Genomic DNA, 19883 nt, shown 5'->3' with positions numbered 1-19883 from the left:
TCTATGAACTAAAGCAATGAAACAACCCTCAAGGTGGTTAGGTCTATGTTGAGCGTGGAATTATAGTTAATGTACTTATTAGTTATTATTTTTAATATCCATACTTTTCATTCCAGAGACAAATACTGATGATTTCTCCTAGTTTTTCCCCCTCTGTTTTAGGTGAACTGATTGATAAATGATTGTTTTTTGGCAAGGAACAGGGATTAACTTTGCAGAAATATGCAAAAGTTTTTTAAATCAGAATTTTATGTCTTATTTACATTTAGACTTGGTTTTGATTAACAATGTAGGTAGAAGTGCCTTGTAAATATGAAGCAGTATATCAACATTAATTTTTGTAACTTTAGTGACATGGAGAGAAAGTCATCACTTAAGAAACATTAATTTGCTAAAAAAAGAAACATTAACTTTCTAAAATACTTTATATAATTATGGGTATATGGAAATAATCCTTTATTATGGATAGAAATAAAAGAAACTCACTCCAGGGGAGTCTTTTAGGGTGAGGGTTGTATAGGTATCTATTTATATCATACAATGGAGAACAAAGAAGAATCAAAAATGGAGAAGATGAGCCTAAAAAGAGGAGATTGTTAAAACACTCTTAATACCACCTCTGCAAATCGGAACATGCTTGCTTGAAATGCGTGCCTTGGTGCAGCACTTATAAATAATGTCAGGTAGGAAACCACATGACTTCCTTTTTCATTTTGCAGAAAGCAGAAGCCACTGGAGAAAAACGGCCAAGAGGCCGACCTAGGAAATGGGTGAGTAATAAGATATAATTTTTATTTTTTCCTAATAAAATGTTTCTGTTTATTTAAATGAAACATTTGCTTTATTTTATCAATTACATGGATTTCTAATTTATGGTTCCATGAATCTTTGAAAGGGTTAAGGTGAGAGAAAGTTTATCACCACCCTTACCATTAGGCTCCATGAGTTTACTCAGAACACTTTTCTTTCCTGGGAGTGACTCCTTTTTCTATCTCTTATCAATATGAAAAGAGTCTCCACTCTTCCTTCAAGCCGGGTAACAATGAGATGACTTGTTCAGTGGGTTGTGTAACTAAGGTTAAAGGCTATTATGAAACTTTAGAAGCCGATTACAAATGGTGATAAAGTTCAGATGAAATGTGTTTGAGATAACTTTTTAACGTTTTTTTCTCTTTTTTGTTTCCTTTGTGGCTTTGCCCTAGACACATCTCATTTTCTAGGTGGTTTGTGTTTTTTTCCCCCATATTGGCTTTGTTAAGAAACCAGGTTTTAATTTCCAGTTTTTCTTGCTTCCCTTAGTCATTCTTACATCTCAACAGCATCAGTAGTGGTTTCCATGCAAGTGCGCTTGACCCTACAGGCAGACAGATCTATTTGAGGCCAGAAATTCAGCGACCACTTAAGAGCTTTGATCATTTTACCACTTGAACTTGTTCTCTTTGCTGCTACTCTGCCATGCTCTTTTGGTTTGTCTTTCCCATGGACAGAAGAGAAAAGTCTTAACAATGAATAAAACCATTTCTCAGGGAAAAGAAAGGCATCCCCTATACCCAGTATCGTCTATGATGGGATCTTTGCCTTTCCCTTTCTCTCTTCCTTCGTTTATGCTTCATGCTTCATCTTTTTTAAAGGTTTCTTTGCTGCTGTGCCGAATTATATTTTCCTGTTAGTTTGCCATTTCTTCATCTAAAGTTCTCCATCACTTTTTATACCTGGGTATTGCCTTTCATTTAATTTATTCATCTTGTATTTTTTTTCCCTCTCCTCAACATGTGTTGGGATTAGATTTCTCAGTGCAAGCAAATGGGGTTGATCTTTAGATTAAACGCATCTCAGTGTTACAGTGTAACCTTAAAGTAAGAGCATTTCATTCAATGTTCTGGTCAATAAATGAATTCTCGCCAAACCTACGCACTGGGCAGTGATCATCTATCTAGACTATGTTTGATTTCCTTGTGAATATTAGGGAACTTGCTACTCCTTAAGTCTGCCTCTTCTTTCCCAGAAAGCTCTGAACATTAGAAAATTCTTCCATCTGACTTCCTCTAGCTTCTGCTCACTGTCCCTAGGCCTCTATTCTGGGAATGTACAGAATAATTGTTTTTGTTTTCACTCACAATAGCCTTTCATATATTTGAAGACAATTAACATATACCCTTTTTTCTATTTTCTGGTTTGATGACTCCAGTCCTTTCAGTTTTCCCCCATAAATGAACATTCTTGTGACTGTCTTCTGAGTATGCTTGATTTTTAGTCTTTTGAAATATGTTGCCCAGAATTAAGTGTGACATTTTAGGTGTAGGCTCCACAACCAGTGGCTTTATCACTGATCTTGTACACAGGGTTCTAGCTACCTATCACTGCTTAACCCACCGCCCCCAAAGTTAATAGTGTAAAAACAAGCCATTTTATTATGCTCGTGGATTCTTTGGGTCAGGTGTATGGGCTGGGCCCAGCAGAAAGGCTTGCCTCTGCTTTCAGGATGTCCACAGCCTGCGCTGCAAGGGCTCAAGCAGTAGAGGGCGACTCCAGGGCTAGGAGTCTAGAATCTGGAGGCTTCCTCACTCACCAATCTGGTGCTTTTGTAGGATTAGCTTGAAGTCTGGGTGGTTCTGGGAGTGACTGGAGCACCCACCCATGGGTGGCCTTCCAGCCTTATGACCTCAGGGTAGGTTTTCAGCCTTCCAACATACGCTCAGGCCTGCTGGAGAGTGTTCTGACTAGTGAGGAGGAAGCTACAAGGACTTTTTTTGACTTTGTCTCAGACATCAAAAAGGGCTCCTTGCATTATACTCGAATGAGCACTCTGTTGACTAACTTGGCATTGGTGCACATACATATACATAAATATAGGGCTTCCATTTTCAAGAATCAGAACTCTGATGGGATATCCTACCCCATTGAACTAATCAATAAGAAAGACCTGTATAAACTTTCTTAATAGGCTACATATTAGAAAATAGAGAAGTTGTTTGAAGTCATGAAATTAATTTTGCTGAAATGAAATTAAACAAATTATAAGAAAATACAATGGATGTTAACCAGCACAACAGCTATCAAGTGTGGCTTCTTTTGAGATGTAATTGGCATATAACAGTGTGTAAATTTAAGAAATACAACATGTTGATTTGGTACATTTTATACATATTGCAAAATGGTTACTACAGTAACATTAGTTAATACCTCCATCACCTCCAATAATTATCATTTCTTTTTTTGTGGTGAGAACATGTAAGATCTACTCTCTTAGCCTGCAAGTGCATAATACAGTATTGTTAACTGTAATCACATGATAGATCCCTAGAACTTATCCTAGCACTTATATCGCCTCATTCCCCCACCCACCACCCTCTGTGGTTCTGCAGCCGGCCACTGAATTAATTACAGCCTGTCTTAGCACTTTGAGATTCCTACAGTTTATACCCACCTGTCTTTATAGCTTTACTTCCTACTGCTCATCCTCACACAACTGATATTTCAGCCGAGCTGAAATAAAATATGGATTAATTAAAGTATCTATGTTTATTTTTCCTCAATGGATTCTTGCTCCCTTGGTGGAGATATGGATTCCAGGCAGCTGATCTTGCTGCCAGGTGAGAAGCCCATGTGAAGCCTCCACCACAGAACCCTTGTCTTTCTGAGAATCACCGGGTCATCCTCATTGACTCTCGTGGCTTCTAATTTTTGCTGGCTGTCTGAATGGAAAATGTTACGTAGTAAATCGTTATAAGCCCCTGCTTTGTTCCAAAAGAAGAATTGTTCTACTCAGAAGAGGAAATAAAAGGAAATTGTATATTTTTTCTAGACAGCGTGTTTCCTCTTTGCTTGTATATATTCTGTTGGGCAGAGTGTGCAGCCAGTCACAGCAACGCGTTTAATGGCGTTCTGCACTGGAAAGCTTGTGCTGAAGAAGTAAATTATTGCATTTTCCATAGGAAATGGGTTTGTACTTTATAGTCAGTTCAGTTCTTTCCAACAATGTCATTCTCTGATTTCCTTGTATCAGAGATATATTTTTCAATTGACTGGATTTACTAAGTATATAGCCTAAAAGCCAAATTGCTTCCCTGTTATTCTTCTGGATTGTTTTCTTTTAAAGTTCTTTTGATTTAAAAAAGATGTCTTGTAAATACTATAGTGCCATGTAATAGGGCTGGAAAAAAACATACCTACAGTGTGACCCTCTCATCTGATGTGAATGGGATCCATAATTGGTCGGTTATTCAAAGGCAGATTAACCAGAAAAGTTGTGCCAGTCTTGCTACTGCAGGGGATGGAGGGTTGGCCAGTCCAGTGGGAACAGTAACTAGATTTTGATTAAGAGCACTTCTGTTCAGGTTGTTACCCTTCACTTGAGTTAGATTTTAGATCTGCTATTTTTGATGAGTTAGTTTGGACTTCCCATGTATGTATGTATGTATGTATGCATGTATTTATTTATTTTTGAAGAATAAGAAAGAGAGAGAAATAGGACCTAACTTTTCTCCTGGTCTTAATAATTGGGAACTCAGAGTCCAGATTCAGGTGACTTGGGTTCAAACTCTGGCCCATCACTTCACTAACTGTAATCTTGAGCAAATTACATGACCTTTTAAAGGTCCAGTTTTCTCATCTTTAAAAAAAAATAGTAAGAGCAGTACATTTTTCATAGTTATTTTGAGGATTAAATAAGATAATGCATGCAAAAGACTTAATCAAAAGGCATGGCATGTAGTAAGTGCTCTATAAATGTTAGAAATTACACTCAACTCCACTCTACACTTTCATGGAGATATCACTGACAACCTAAACTCTTATTACTTACAGCTACCGGTAGTTACACATGGAGTGAGGTTATGTATCACACTAACCAAGTACCTTGTTGGCATCATTATGTCTTCAATATGTCTATGCTGAATATCATAAATTTTAAGAATTGCTAATAAAGAACACTAAAGTACATTGTAAATCTATTTACAGTTAAGGGGAACATTTTAAATCATGGTTTTATAAGCCTTTCTTCTCATTGTAGAGGTTTGGTGTCTTGTGCTGTTTACCAATTTGAAAAGTAGAATTTCTGATCTTTGCCTCGATATGCGCATGAGAGATACCCTGGTTTCTCAGACCCTGTGTGTAGCTACATGAGTCAGGCCTTCTGCCAACTGAATCAAGGCATTTCATATTTGCACTCTTCAATACTTGCCCAGGAAAGGAGCTTGTCACATATCTGATTTAGTGATGGAAAATATTTGGAAAAAGTTTTAGAGAGTGGAGCTAAGGCTCAAGGCTACAATGAAAAAATAAAGATGTTAACCTCACATATGAAAGGCTCCATCCAGATGTTGCTTAGTGAAGCAACTGGTGCTCCTGGAGGAAAAGAAGGAAGGACAAAATAATAAAGAATAAATCAATGGGAAAAAGATGTTTTTAGGTGTTTTGCTTACAGAATGTCTTTTTGAGAAAGGAAATTGACAACAAAAGGAAAACACTCTCCAATCTGAATTAATGGTTTTTAAATAAAAAAAAAATGATTCTGGAGATACTGAGCTTGACCTACAAATTGACCCAAGGACCAGATGCTGAAGCTTAAGTTCAATTGGTCACTAGGAACCAACTAACAAAGCCCAGCTGTTTTCTGGGCTTGCCGATCCTCTTTACTCAGTGCTGGGGCGTGTGCGGCAGTATGTTGGTTTAGAAATATGCATCCCAGTCCATCTCTTTCTGGAGACAGTTGTCTTTCTTTTATTAGAGAGCTTATGATACACAGGAAAGTGATGTAATTTCATTTGTTAGTCAAACATATGAGGATTCTAGATAGGCAACAAGGGCTTTTTGTTTTTCTAAATTTGTAGAAATCTAGAAACATAAAGGATGGTTTGAAAATCAAGTAAGGGAACTACATCAGAATTAAAACCTATTACAGCTAGACTGATTGAAGCATTGGATTTCTTCAAAAGATCCCAACATTATTAGGAACCTGGAAATTATTTTGGGTTTAGGAACCCAACATTATTTTGAGGAACCTGGAAATCTAATGTTGAAAACTCTAGGTCTTCATTTCCATTACTCTTTCCTTCCAGATGTTTGTTACTTTTTTAAAAAAACTTGTAGCCATTTGTAATTTAACACTTCCCTGGTTTAAACTGAAATAATGCATATTGCAGATAATTACAACTTTTTACTGGAGTCAGAAGGAAAGAAATGACTTTAATTTAACATAAAAAACTCTCTGCTAATGGAGTGTGTGAAGATAAAATCATTTTCCCTTAGAAACTTATAATAATAATAGGCTTTAAAAATTGGGAGATGGTCCCTCTGAAGCCCGTGTTTTGATATATGCTCAACAAATAGAATATAAATTTTCTGATCCACATAAGGTGATCAGAATTAGTGAGCTGTCTCCTCAACAATATTTTGTGATAAAATGGAAAACTTTACAGAATAGAACTCTGTAGGGAAAATGACTTGTTACTTTGTTTTTTAATAACATACTGTAAAATTTACTAAAATGATTTTTTAAAATTGCAAAGCTAAATGTGAAAACACTAATAATCATACTCACAAGGCAAGAATTGGGCTTGATCATTAATATTTTGTCTCAGTATTAATTTTTTTGCTTTTTTCCATATTGATGTGTTGTTGTTAACTATTCTGCTAAACAAAGTCTTGAAAAAGAGATTGATAACCCGCCTTACCTGATCATCCAGTTAAGTTTGGTATGGCCAATTTCTACAAGATCTTGACCATTAAGAATTATAAAGACATTGGCCTTGGGGTTTGCCCTTTAAGTGACCCTGCTACAGTACCAAAATAGCCATGTGGTCTTAACTAAATTATCAAGAGAAAACATGTTTTCCCCACCACTTGTGGTTGAATGACAAATTATAAGACAGGAGGTGATTCAGATAAATGTCCTGTTTCTCTATTAAAAAAAATCAGATTCATTGAATCTTGGCCAAGAGTGTTATCTCAATTTGCAGTCTAATTAGATGACAAGTATTGTAGAAATCAATGACCATTTTGTAGGACAGTAAGTGTGTTTAAGCCCCTCTCTCTTCTACCATATACATGTTTGCCTGTGTTCACCCAAATCTGAAGTATCCATGGTAAATATTTCTAAAATACTGGATACCCTCATGTCCTATGTGAATAAAATTAACATATACATAGTTTTAACTAGGCAAGATAGGTAAACTATTACTCCGTATTTAAGAGAATATTTTCTGTTTTTTAAGAATGGGGTATACTTTTATTTTAAGATTTTTAAAATCACAGAATTTTTTATTCCAAATTCATCAATATTTGACACAAATAGTTAACCGTTTTTGGCAAATTTTCAATCCCATGGGATTTAATGAAGCCTCTCTCCCCTCCGGAGTGAAATAAGGACCTCTGCGTTTTAATGAGCTGAGTACCTTTGGGCAGATTGCTTAATTTACCCACGCTTTTTCTCCTGTTTAAGTGTCTGACAGGAGTGTTCTGTCTGTACCTAATGACTGTCAAGCATTCAGGGTTGTAAAACACAAAAACCTTTATTGCTACGACCAGCTCTATTATCCAGGGACTGATTACGGAGCTTGTAGATGATCCAGCCGCCTGTCCCCTTCTCCGCTTTGTTTCCCCTGCTCCCACCTGCTGCCTGCCCTTTGGCCACTTCACTGCTCATTAGTGCCTCCACCAGCTGGGGGCAGGCCCAGGAGCAGGGTGTCAACTCTGGTAAAAGGTTTGGGGGGAAAGAGTCTGGGAGCAATGGCAGACATAAGGTTTTCAGATTATCTATCAATTCGATATACCCAAGCTCCCCCAAACCCTCTTCTCAGGAGTAATTCAGTGTAGCCAGAACATTGAAATTTGATTTTCTTTCGTTATTTATTCATTCTTTTAATAATAAGCGGGATATGAGAAGATAAAATGTCTTTTTTCAGAATGCTATAGGAAGTAAAATCTCAGTATTGATGAGTGGCTGAAGAATAGGTGTGCTTTAGCAAGTCCGTGCCCGCTATTCAAACCCAGAAGAATCTCACAGGTTTACTCTTACATTAGACTCAGGTTGTGGAATGATAGTTCTTTACATTCATGCGAAGGAAGGTTACCTTATGATGCTGAAAGAGTCAAGAGTCCCGTTTAGGTGTTGAAAGATCATATAACTTCTCTAATCAATAGAACAAACAAGCAAGCAAAATATAACTGGAGACATTGAAATTAAGAACAAACTGACAGTAACCAGAGGGGAGGTGAGAGGGGATAATGGGGGGGCAGGGAACGTTGTCAAGAAACATGGATGAAGGACACATGGATGAAGCCAAAGGGGAAAGGATCAAGGGTGGGATGTGGCGATGGGTGGGGTAGGGGAGAGTGGCGGGGGGAAATGGAGAAACTGTACTTGAACAACAATTTAAAAAAAGAAAGATCGTATAACTAACTCTAGCTGTTATGACCAAGGGAGGTCCATGTTATCACTTTGTCCTATGGTTTCATTGCATTGACCCAGAAAATTCACTTGAGTGTCTCTTTGAACACAGTATGTGCGGAAGTCTCAGCATGGAAGACGGACAACCCAGATGTAGAAGAAACTGCTTGAACACTTTTTTGTTCACTTGCTTGCTTCTCTTTTGCTTGGCTGGACCATGTAGACCCCCGAGCTCTAATTTCAAGACCCTTTGATTTTGTGATTTTCTGTTTGCCTAATGGTGTTGCTAAAGTCCTCTGACAGTATTTGGATCAAGCCCTGTGCTAGGCCCTGGGGATACATGGAGGCCAACAGGATCAGTGTGGGCTGCCCTCGGAGCGCTTGCAGTCTTGGGACCTGAGAAGGAAGACCTGATGCCAGCCCATTAGATTACTTCTGTGTGCTTTGGATATTTTGAGGTTAAATTCCAATTTTCAAGTATTTTTGAATTGTTTAGAATTGAACAGCCCTTCCATACAAGTGATGATGTTGCTTTCCAAATCCAACTAACACTATCATTGTTTGGATTTAACTATATATAATCTATGAATTTGTAGTACCAGTGGGACTGAGGTTGCGTTCTCTCATTATCATCGTAGCAAACATCCAGGCAAATAAAATGATAGGTATTTCAGTGTCAAATATTAAAGTGTCAGCTCCAAAAAGAGGAGGTGACTGGGAATCAGAAAGACCAGGGTAACCCCATTGAGCTACCACCTCAACATATGTTATTTTTTCTCATTGTTCATGCTGAGTATAATTTATGTTTATCAAATAACTTTAAAATAACTGAGTGTTAAAGCAACTAATTATATATACACTTTAATATTTCTGAATAGTGCTACCCTTTGTACTGAAAATGAGCTCTTTAAGGGTAGAAGGCATATCATGCTTGGTTTTTTTTTTTCCCACTTTCGGCACCTGTAGGACATAGGGGGGAATTCAGCAAAGTGATTAAGGAGCTCAGACGGCTTTAGTTATCAGCTTAACAAGGCAACTTGCTTATTGTCACCAACTCCAGTCTCCCTGTGTGTAAAACAAAGGGTAATAGTAGTTTTCATTTCATAGGATTATTTTGTAAGAACTAAATGACAAGTCATCAAAAAACTTTATTCAACATGTAACAAACACTCAATAGATCATAGTTGTTGATGTTAGTACGGTTCCAGGCTCATAGCAGGATTTAATAAATGTTTGGCAAATGGAATAGTACTTCTGTAGTCTGTATAAAACGTGGTCTTTGACGTTTTGTTTTCTGGTAGTGAATGTGGATTTGAATTGCATTTTTTGGCTTTTATTTTTAATCTGATCATTTTTGTTTTTAAAGAAGCCACACAAGGGTTAAAGTACAATCTGTGGGCATCAAAGCAGTGTTTGTAAGAATTTTGAATTTCAGCTTATGTCTTTCCACTTCAGGCATAAGCTGTGAGCCCCTATCACCCAGGCTGACTTTGAATGCCTTGCCCTATATTAATGTTTCCATTCCCTCACTCCTGGAAATAGCATTCTGCTTTCCAAAATAGACTCTAGTGCTGTACCTTAAAAGAATTTTTGTCACAGTGTTGGATCATCAGAGAAACAGAAGAGAGCCTTGTTGGCACAAAATAATTTTCTAAGGTAGTTTCTAAATTTTTTTGACAAAAAACCCATATTTTAATTGCCTGTCTTCCATTTCCTTTACACCTAATTTTAGTACTAACATGGAAATAAATACAGGAGGAAAATCAGGTACTAATTCTATTGTCTCTGTGACTTCTTTCAAGGGCATTCAGAAGCACAATGTCAAGTGACACAAAGTGAGGCACACTGTTTCATGTGATACAGAAAGCAGCAGGGTACGCAAGTAAGGTTTCACTGAGGAAAAAATGTAATATCCTGGATTTACGTCACTACAGGTGAAGGGCTTCACAGTCAGAATTACACCGGTAGCAATATTGCATAACTTAGAAGTTAAAACATGAACATTACCAGTAAAGGAAGTGCGAATCTGCCAAGTTTCCAGACAATCCAAATATTTTCAGTCTTGAGGGAGCACCCTATCACAGGAAGCACCAAAGCCCAGAGAGGTGAGAGAATTACCCTCTGGAAGACCAGGGAATCATAAGATTATAGCTGATAATGTTCTATAAAGTACCATTTGTTTTGCAGTCTTTCATCATTTTCAGTTCCAAGTGATTCTGATGCCAGGAAAGGCATATATCAGCAGCTGATTCTGGAGCAGAATTTTCTTATTACAGAATCTCAGTCCTTACATTTTATTTCTTACTGTTATTCTCTCAGATGGTCCAATTTTAATGTTCTTTACATTCCCAATTGGAAATGGATGAAGCATTTGCTGGCCTGGGCCCACTCCCAGTGGGTAGGTCCAGGGTGGAGCTGGAATGTATGAGCGTGACCATCTCTGGTCTCCTGTTCCCTTGAGAGGCTGACACTCAGCAAGTTTGGTGTGCACCTTAGGAGTTTAATGGAAGAAATGAAAAGGCAACATATGACAATGCTGTCCATCCTACAACATTTTTATTTTCCTGTGCTCTAAGTTTTAAATTTCTCTTTTAGAAATAAATAAAGTTTGTTTTCTTACATCCCTTATTCCTCTTTCTTTTCTTTGGACCATGTATTTCCTATATGCACAGGATGAAAATGACCTCATTTCCATCCCTAATTCTCATCTTCATAAATTCCTTTCAGAGCAATGGTACAGAGTTTAGTGATGTTCTGTTTGGATCGGCCATTTAGAGTGCTCATTTGTAAGCCTTCAAACCAAAGCAGTAGTGGGTTGTGTGTTTTTATTTAGCAATGTTCTTCCAGCAATAGCCTACTTTTTTGCTGGACATTAACATTTATCAGTAAACCAGCCAGGCTAATGATTTTGCACATTACTTTGCTTCCTGTTTAGACAGTTGATGAGATATATAAAATCATTTAAAATGCATAATTTAATATCACAATAAAATGGTGACTTTTTCTAATACAGTCTTAATCTTCTCTTGCTGTTAAGTCACCAATCTCAGTGAATATCCATTGGGACCCTTTTCAATAGTTAGCACCTACTGGAGCAAAACAAAACTTGCATTGTTGAAACCTCTTAATGGTTCCTTAGTATCCACAGGGAACTAACTCATGCTGTACTGATTTGTACCACATTTTTCTGCTATGATAAAGCGAGTGGACTCATGTACATTATGAAATTAACAGTATGCTCAAAGTGCAGGGCTGTGTAGTGTGAGGGGGTTTGGCCATACACGGTCACAGTATAAAGAATTCCCTTGTGAATGAATTTTTTTTGTTTGTTAAAAAAAAAGTTTTTTACCGGGGATCATTATAATGTGGTATGTATTCAGAATTACTATTTGTGATTCTTTTAAGTAACTATGTTACAATTAAAATTTAGACTCCCCTCCCTGGCCCAATTTGGGAAACTGACATTTTATATCCATAGGCAAACACAGCTTTTTATATTTGTGTGAAAATTTAGGTGTCATAGTTTATGGTTCTTTTTATGAATTTTTTTGAGTCTGAGAAACTGTTTAGATTGATTTATATTGTCCTGAATGTATCATTAGTAGAAAAATCTACTTATGTAAAAACACCCTTAAATACTGTAGAGAAATCTGTACATCTAGGAAGGAAATTTCATGCATACCCTTGGTAATGGTGTGACAGGAGGGTCTTACTTAATACGTTCAACCTAAATTTCTCCTTATACGGTTTTCAGGCCATTTCCTCTTGCCTTGTTCTTCACGGTGATAGAGAACATCTGGTGTGTCCCTTTTCAAAATAAATCCTCTTCCTTGGGGAGTGCACGGTGTGCACGCTTTGGGTCCCAACGGATCTGGGCTTGAGTCTGAGCCCTGTCACTTAGTAGCCTTAGGCCATTATTACCTCGCTGAGCCTAAATTTCTTCTTCTGTAAAACAAGGCTGACAGTTTCTCCCTTGCAGTTTCAGCTTCAGTGTCCAGTTCCTAGTAAATGCTCAAAATATGGTACCTTGTTTAGTTATTGCTTAAATCTGTGAGAATTTATTATCAGCTTTTCCTTTTCCATAACAACATTCCCAGATCTTTCTGACTATGTTCTGTTTTTCTAATCCACTAAAAACGGCTCTAAATGAGATTTTGGACGCTGTGGTAGACGGAACACTAGGTTTGCAATGAAAGGCTTATCTGACCTGCTTTCTGAGTTAATGAGTTTCTTGTATATGACTTCGGACAAGTCACTTTAACAGCCTTGAGCCTGCTTGCTCATGTATAAGGTGGGGGTGATAATTATCCTATCTTCTGTGCCTTCCTCTCTGGACTGTAGTGAGAATACTGTAAGAAAGTAATTTATAAGTCACAAAGCACCATACAATCATAAAGTGATAGCAGTATATATAATCAGCAGTTAAAATTTAATACTTTACAGTATGGTTAATTAAATTAACCAAGTTAACTTGGTCGTGTTATTTATATGACTTTTAAAACCTTGGTTACCATCTTCTACCTCACCCTTGTCCTGCATGGCCATTATGAGGCATTTACTCTTTTTAAAATTTCCATTTTCATCTGCTCTTGTGGTTGCAAGGCTAAAACTGACAACTTCCAGATGTATGACAGGCACGTATTAACACAATTCTGACACTAAAGACACTGAGTTTGTGTACAAGCAGTGAGTCAATGACAAAGTTGGGTGAGGTCACGAGAGGGCCAGGCGGTCTAAGTGGGCACAAAGAGATAAAGGGACCCCGGAGAGGTAGATCAGCAAAGAGATGTCTCCAGTGATGGACATTATGGAGAGGATTGTAGTTCTGCATTTCCTAAAACCACCACTGGCAAGTTCCAAACAGAATGGCCATGGTCAAAACATATCTGAACGAGAGGAGAACTTCAGGACATGGGGGCCTACTTAGAGCGGAAGTGACCTTGGTGGTTGTGGTGATCTCAGGCAGTAGAGGACAATGGCCGACTGATATGTGGGAAGTGAGAACATGGTATTGGAGAAGACTGGCGGTAAAGTTGAGTGTCACAGCTGTGTGAGCTGAACCGTGAGGACTGTGCCAAAGTGCTAAAATTGTGGGGGGAGGGGGGAGAAAGTAGAATGAATATAGCTATGTGTAAGAGACCCTTTACATGTGCTGTTGGTTTTAGTTTTTAGCTCTCTTGAGTATAGTTAGAGTTTCTAGATGCAAGAAGCTTTTCCTCATATTTGTACTGTATTTTTGTTGTTTTGTTGCCTCAATTCTGTTTGGTTTCATGTTTAATTTGGGGGCTGAAAGTATTTAAGTTTGAGTAGTGAAGAGCAGAATTTGGTTAAATATCCCCATTGATAACATTATATATTTTTGTATTCTAATAAAACTAGCTATAATGGCCCAACTGTCCATTTGAGATTTGTAGATGCTGCTTTCCTGGGGCCCTTCACTCCATGACTGTCTGCGACCTTAGCCTCTGAATCACGTAATCGTTTTTGGCCTCCTAAGTCAGTGATTCTGAGTGGGCAGAGTGGTAGTGTGATGTCATGTCTGGGGCATGAGCCTGTACCTTCACCACACATAGGTCCCGCCCTTCCTGGTCTGGGCAGCTCAATACACAGTGCTTGGCCCATAGTGGGTGCTCCATAAATTTAGTTGCTTTTCCTGCCCTTCTCTGGTTCTCAGATCGGAATATCCAAATTTGAGAACACCAGCGTAGGATCAGGTTCCCCAGTTAAAATCCATAATGAAAGCCGAGGCAGATGTGTGGGAAAGCAGTTCCAGGCCCTTTCATTAGGCTAGCAAAGATGCTTGCACTGGGTTTACAGCTAGGCTTCCTGTGCTCATGAATCATAATATCTCTTATGGGACTGATGAGTTTTAACTTACTGCAACACTGATAAACTGTGTGTAATATTGTGACATTTGAAAGTATTCACCATAAAAAGTAGCTGGTGGGGGTATGTATTTTGAGACACTTTGTATTCTACCAAGGTTGTCTGGATTTTATTGCCCCATCCCCCAAAACAGGGTCAGAAGGAAGGTCCTCTGCATTATCTCCAAAATCCTAAATAAGAAAAATAGTGAACTATTGATAGTCTTAAACATTTATATTTTTTAAAATAAAAAGTGTCTTTCTTGCCTTTTTCCCCTTTAATTCAAATTCCAACAAATATATTATTTTTTAAAAAAAAATTCAGATAAGTGCAGATTCAAATGCAGTTGTAAAAAACTGTACTAAAAATCTCCTGTAAACTTTTCCCAGTTTCCCCTCAATGGTGGTATTTTTTAAAAACTGTGTGATCTCACCTCTAACAGGAACCTAAACAACAAAACAAAGAAACAAGCAAAATATAACCAAAGACACTGAAATAGGGAACAAACTGACACAGTTCAGAGGGGAGAGGAGAGGGAATTTCAGGGGAGTTTCAGGGGAAAAGGGGAAGGGTTTACAGGAACAAGTATAAAGGACACATGGATAAAAACTAGGAGCGGGTGGAAATGGGAGGGAGGAGGGGAGTGCTAGGTGGGTGGGTTGGGATGGGAGTAAAAGATAGAAAATTGTACTGCAACAACAATTAAAAAAAGAAAACAAAAAACTATGTAGTACAGTCTCTCAAATAGGATACAGCATGAATACAATCCACCCATCATCTTCAGATTTCCCCAGTTTTATATGTACTTGTTTGTGTGTGTGTGTGTTAAGTGCCACACAGCTTTACTACCTGTGTAGATTTGTGTATCCACCACAAGAGGTACTCTCTTTTAAGACTTTAAGTTGCTTGAGAGTTTGGGCATATCCCATGCTAACAGACATTAAGATGTGTCTCCTCTTCCAAATACACAAGAACTTTGCATGGGTGGAGAGGGGAAATCTGGCCCAAGGTTCCTGTCTGTGGCTGTGCAGTAACTCTTTCACAGTCCCTCATTAGAAAGGGCTGGCTGGCCAAGGCAAAATCATAGGTGGGCTTGGCACACAGCTAACCACTTGCCTGGAGTAACGTATGCTTTTGTACTGTGTTAAGAGTTCTGCCAATTTCAGAGACCAGGAAGCAAAGAGTTGGCCTAGGAGTGTGACACACCTGCTTTTCCTGAGGCCACATACAACAGGCTGATTGAGTACCTGTTTGCCCTCCTGGGATGTATTGAAACACGTCTCCAGAGTCCTGAAGGTGTGGAAAATACTACCCCTTCATCCCCAGAAATTCATTTCACACAGATTTTAAGTGTCCACAAGGACAGACGTTTATTGGAGGAAATGTCCTGTTAATTGTAGTTTGACTATCTGGCCCAGTCTCTAGAATGAAGTTTAGTGGAATTCTACTATGTTGAGACCTTTAGGAATATCCACATTTGAGAATGCTAAAATAACACTAGGTTCCCCAATTTTTAAAAAAATTGCAACTACCTCACACACACACAAACCTCCCAAAGCTGTGCTGGTGTGCAAACACTTGGCAGATTGTCAAGCTCCCTCACCGGCTAAGTATCTCAATTCTGAACTGTAGTCCGAGAAAAACTGGATTTGCAAGCAGCTCAAACTGTGAATGTTAAAATTTAAGAGTGACGAAGATTATCTGGTTGGTTAATGAGATGACCAAAATTTAGGATGATGATATTTGGGCATATTAACCAGTGTACAAAAACATGGAGATGTGATCACTATGAGATCCTTTTAGAGAATAAGTTTAGTAAATTTATTGCCAATGTTCTATTGGTCCTATTGGTTTCTAAATCTCAACTATACCTTGGTATATAAAGCATTTATTTTCCTCTTTGGACTAATATTTTTTCCTATTAGCACTTCAAAAATTCATGAGTTATGAGTGACTTTCATTTTTTTTTATTTAATTATTTAAACAAAAGCTTAGTTTTAGTCAGCCGGAGATATTTTGAATATCTTGGAAGTGCAGAAAAAACTATGTATTAAAGGAAAAATTGTAAAGATTATCAGGACAGGCTGGTTTACTTCCATAGCAAACTTCCTTGGGCCTTACTTGACCCAAATACATGTGGTCAGGCTGTGGGCGTGGCTGTGGAAGTGGCCCAGGGAAACCTGTAGTCCTGCTTCCTGTGTGCCACTGTCTTGTTACTGAGGCCTGGTCTAAGTGATGCCTGAACTCTGATTTTTGTAACTGTGAAAATGTTAGTCGATTTGGTGTTCGATCTGTCCAACAACAACCCTAGACTTAGTTCAGAGATCATGCAGTTGAATTCTTGTGTTCTGCAGGTAACAAAACGAAAACCAAGGGCAATTAAATGTGCCCAGCTCAAGGTCACACCACCTTGTTGGCTTGGATGAAAACCAGGTTTCCTGACTTCTAGTCCATCACTTTTCTGCTATAGGGAGCAGCTTCCTGTCACCCGACCAGTCTTTCCTTGGTTTGCCATTTGCAATATTGACAGTTCTTCTGACCAACCACTCCTCCAGGCCCTGTGTTAGTTTTCCGGGGCAGCCCTAACAAAGTGATGCAAGCTTGGGTGCCTTACCACAGCAGGAATGTATCCTCTGATGATTTCGGAAACCAAAAGTTCTAATCAAGGTGTAGGCAGGGCCATGCTCTCTCTGAAGGCCCAGGGGGGAGTCTCTCCCATGCCTTTTCCTTTGGCTTTTAGGTGTGTCACTCCAGTCTCTCCCTCTGTCGTCAGATGACAGTCTTCTGGTGTGTCTGTCTGTCTCTTCTTTTAAAGGAACATCAGTTATATTTGGTTAGGGCCTACCCTAAGGACCTCATCTTAACTTGATTACATCTTCAAAGACTGTATTTCCAAATAAGGTCACATTCATAAATGCGCAGGGGATTAGACTTCAACATCGTTTTTGGGAACACAGTTCAACCCGTAACAGGTCTCATTAGCTTCAAAACCATTTTTAGAACCAGTCAGGTATTTGTAACACAGAATGAGAACCTGCAATGAATTTCATTAAATGTAAAGCATCACATCCAACATTTGTAGTTTGTTACAATAACACATTGAAAAGATTTATAGACTGTTTTGGGTGTGATTTTTGGATTAATTCCCTGCTTTGAAACCATTTGTTGGGCCCCGTTTATTTAAAGGAGGGAATGAATAGACCTGAAAACACCTCATTTTCATTTTCATTTCAGTCTGGAATCCAGTAAAAAAAATTTTAGAGAATTGAAAACTGTTGCAGAACACCAACCAGCACTGTATGTTTTTTTTTATCATTTTGATCTTCAGTTATTAGATACTTGTTTGCATGTGCTGAGCCTCTAGCTAAAACGAAAAAAATCTGAACTTAAAAACATTATTTGTTAGTTGTAAAGTCTAGAACAAAATATTTGCTATGCAATATTTAATGGCGTGTATAGAACTTTGAGGTGTGATTTCAGAGCTAGAAATCCTGCTCTCGGCACTCTTTCTATGCGTCCACACTCCTAGTGGAGCATAATGATTTGTGCTCATAAACAATCTCCCTGTCCTTGTTCTCTTTAATATTAGTTAATCAGTTTGGGAGGAAATATCCATATAACCTTAATTTGTATCTTTAAAAAATATTTTTAAAACCAAGTAATGGGAATGGATGCCGTGATTTTATTAACTTTTATATATGTGATTGCAAATCTCCCTGTAAATTAATGTCTTTTAGCTTCAAATACAGTTCTTCCCATAAGGCTAGTCCCCATTTCCTATAACCTTACAGGCCTAGGAGAACAATATTTTCCCTTCTGTCGTTTTGATAATTACGTCCTCTGTGCTCAGTGGTGGCCTATTAACTAACATGAATACCACGGGCTTGCATAATAGCCTCAAATTTCCATATATTGGAACTGTGAGAATTTTCTATAATGGTGCTTTAGCAATAATGATGGAGGTACAGGCATTTCCTGAGGATTAATGACCAGCTGGGAGGAATCAGTGGCCCTTGGCTCTGCCTCCCCGCCAGCCATTAATTCCAGGGAAATGTCTTTTGCTGAGGTCATTATTGCTCTTACAAGCTTAAAATGGAAAAACATAATAGGTGTATGAGTTATTTTTATGGATTTTTTCAGTTTCCAATGGTATGGACTAATTCGAGAAAATGAATGTGTGTACATACAGTAGTAGGTCAGATTGTTTGAATCATCCCTCAGTATTCCATATATTTTATGATTGACTTTACAGTTCCCTATCTTTCCCGCTTTAAAAAAGAAAATTTGATTCAGTAATTTCTGCATTGACTCAAGGCTTACAAGTGTATTCAGTGACATATTTGGAAATACCGGTTTCTGTTATCAACTTCAAATAATATTCAGGTTTCACGTATAGTCTGGACAGAAAAAAAAGTATTTTTATATTTTCGTAAAAATTCTTTTTCTGTTAGAATAAAATGTTGTAAGATTTTTTTTAAAAAAACCCTGTATTAATTTCCCTGTGACTCTTTGTTTTTTCTCTGTCCTGGAATATTGCCACCCTTGACTTGTGGATGTGGACCGCGTCATCCAGGCGTGGTCTTGTGGACCACTTTTATCTATATCACCACATTTATCAGGCTTCAGATATAGAAGCCAGGCTCATTGGAGGATTTGAAAAATTACTGATCTGCATCAAAAGAAATAAAAGAGTCAAGCTAAGAAGTCTCATTATGTTTGGCCCTCAAGTTCTGCCCCCATCTCTTTCCTTGTTCACCAAACTCACTCCAAGTAGTGGTTCACCTTGGTCAATTATTTTGCAATCATACTGTCTTGAGCCTGTTTTGTCCTAAGTCCTCAAGTGTCCGCAGCCTGCTTTTCCTTTCCCTTTCCCATTCCTGGGCTTTTCACATCTATGAAATGCTTAGATGCTGCTTTGCCTCCCAGACTACTGCTCCACTTTCTTTCCCTTTTGTTGAAAGTGCTAGGCTTCTCCCAGTGCTCGAGTGCCGCCGCCCAGTAGAACTTTCTGCAGTAGCGGAAATAGTCTGTATTTGTGCCATCCACTATGGTAGCCACCAGCCACATGGGGATACCTGAACACTTAAAGTGTGATGAGTGCGATTGAAGAACTGAATATTTACTTTAATTAATTTGAATTTCAGTAGCTGCACGCGACCAATGACAACATAGCACAGTCACCTATGGACCCATTTTTGTCTCCACCTTCCCTTCCTAGCTGTCCTTTTTACCTTTGTAGTGCTGTATATTGACTCGCTCTAACCGCCACTTGCCCCTGGAGGAGACCTTAATGCCCTTTAACTCAACTCTTGCCATATTCTGCCTTTGGTCTTTTGCCTAATTCAATAGGATGGAAATCAAATAGCTGTTATATGCAAGCCACTGTGCTTGGTCCTGGAAGAAGTGCAGAGAAATCCTCGGAGAGCTTACAGAATAGAAGGAGCCAGGGCTTTCTCTGTGGCAGTGAGTAAAGAGGTCACGATTCAGCAGTGGCCCAAGTAAGCCAGATGTGGGCTGTCCTGAGTTTAGGGATTTGAGATTGGAGGTATTGTAAAAAATATGTGATTTTTTTACTTCTGGGGGGGGCTAAGTTGCAAACCATTTTTGAATGAGGTACTTTATACAGTAT

At 38.4% G+C, this 19883-nt stretch overlaps 1 protein-coding gene across 2 annotated transcripts in view; it reads left to right on the top strand.

Annotated features, from left to right (window-relative positions):
• HMGA2 (high mobility group AT-hook 2) overlaps positions 1-19883 on the top strand; it is a 131282-nt gene that overhangs the window by 13153 nt on the left and 98246 nt on the right. Inside the window, exon 3 of one of the 2 annotated variants that reach the window (XM_028532228.1) lies at positions 720-770. The exons of the other annotated variant lie outside the window; for it this stretch is intronic. Within the exon in view, the coding sequence (XP_028388029.1) occupies positions 720-770 (51 nt within the window). The remainder of the gene's footprint in view (positions 1-719; positions 771-19883) is intronic. 2 annotated transcript variants of the gene reach the window in all.

This window comes from Phyllostomus discolor, chromosome 2 (genome assembly GCF_004126475.2).
Source record: "Phyllostomus discolor isolate MPI-MPIP mPhyDis1 chromosome 2, mPhyDis1.pri.v3, whole genome shotgun sequence".
In the NCBI taxonomy this organism is placed as follows: Eukaryota; Metazoa; Chordata; class Mammalia; order Chiroptera; family Phyllostomidae; genus Phyllostomus; species Phyllostomus discolor.
This window is presented reverse-complemented; position numbering and strand designations above follow the sequence as displayed.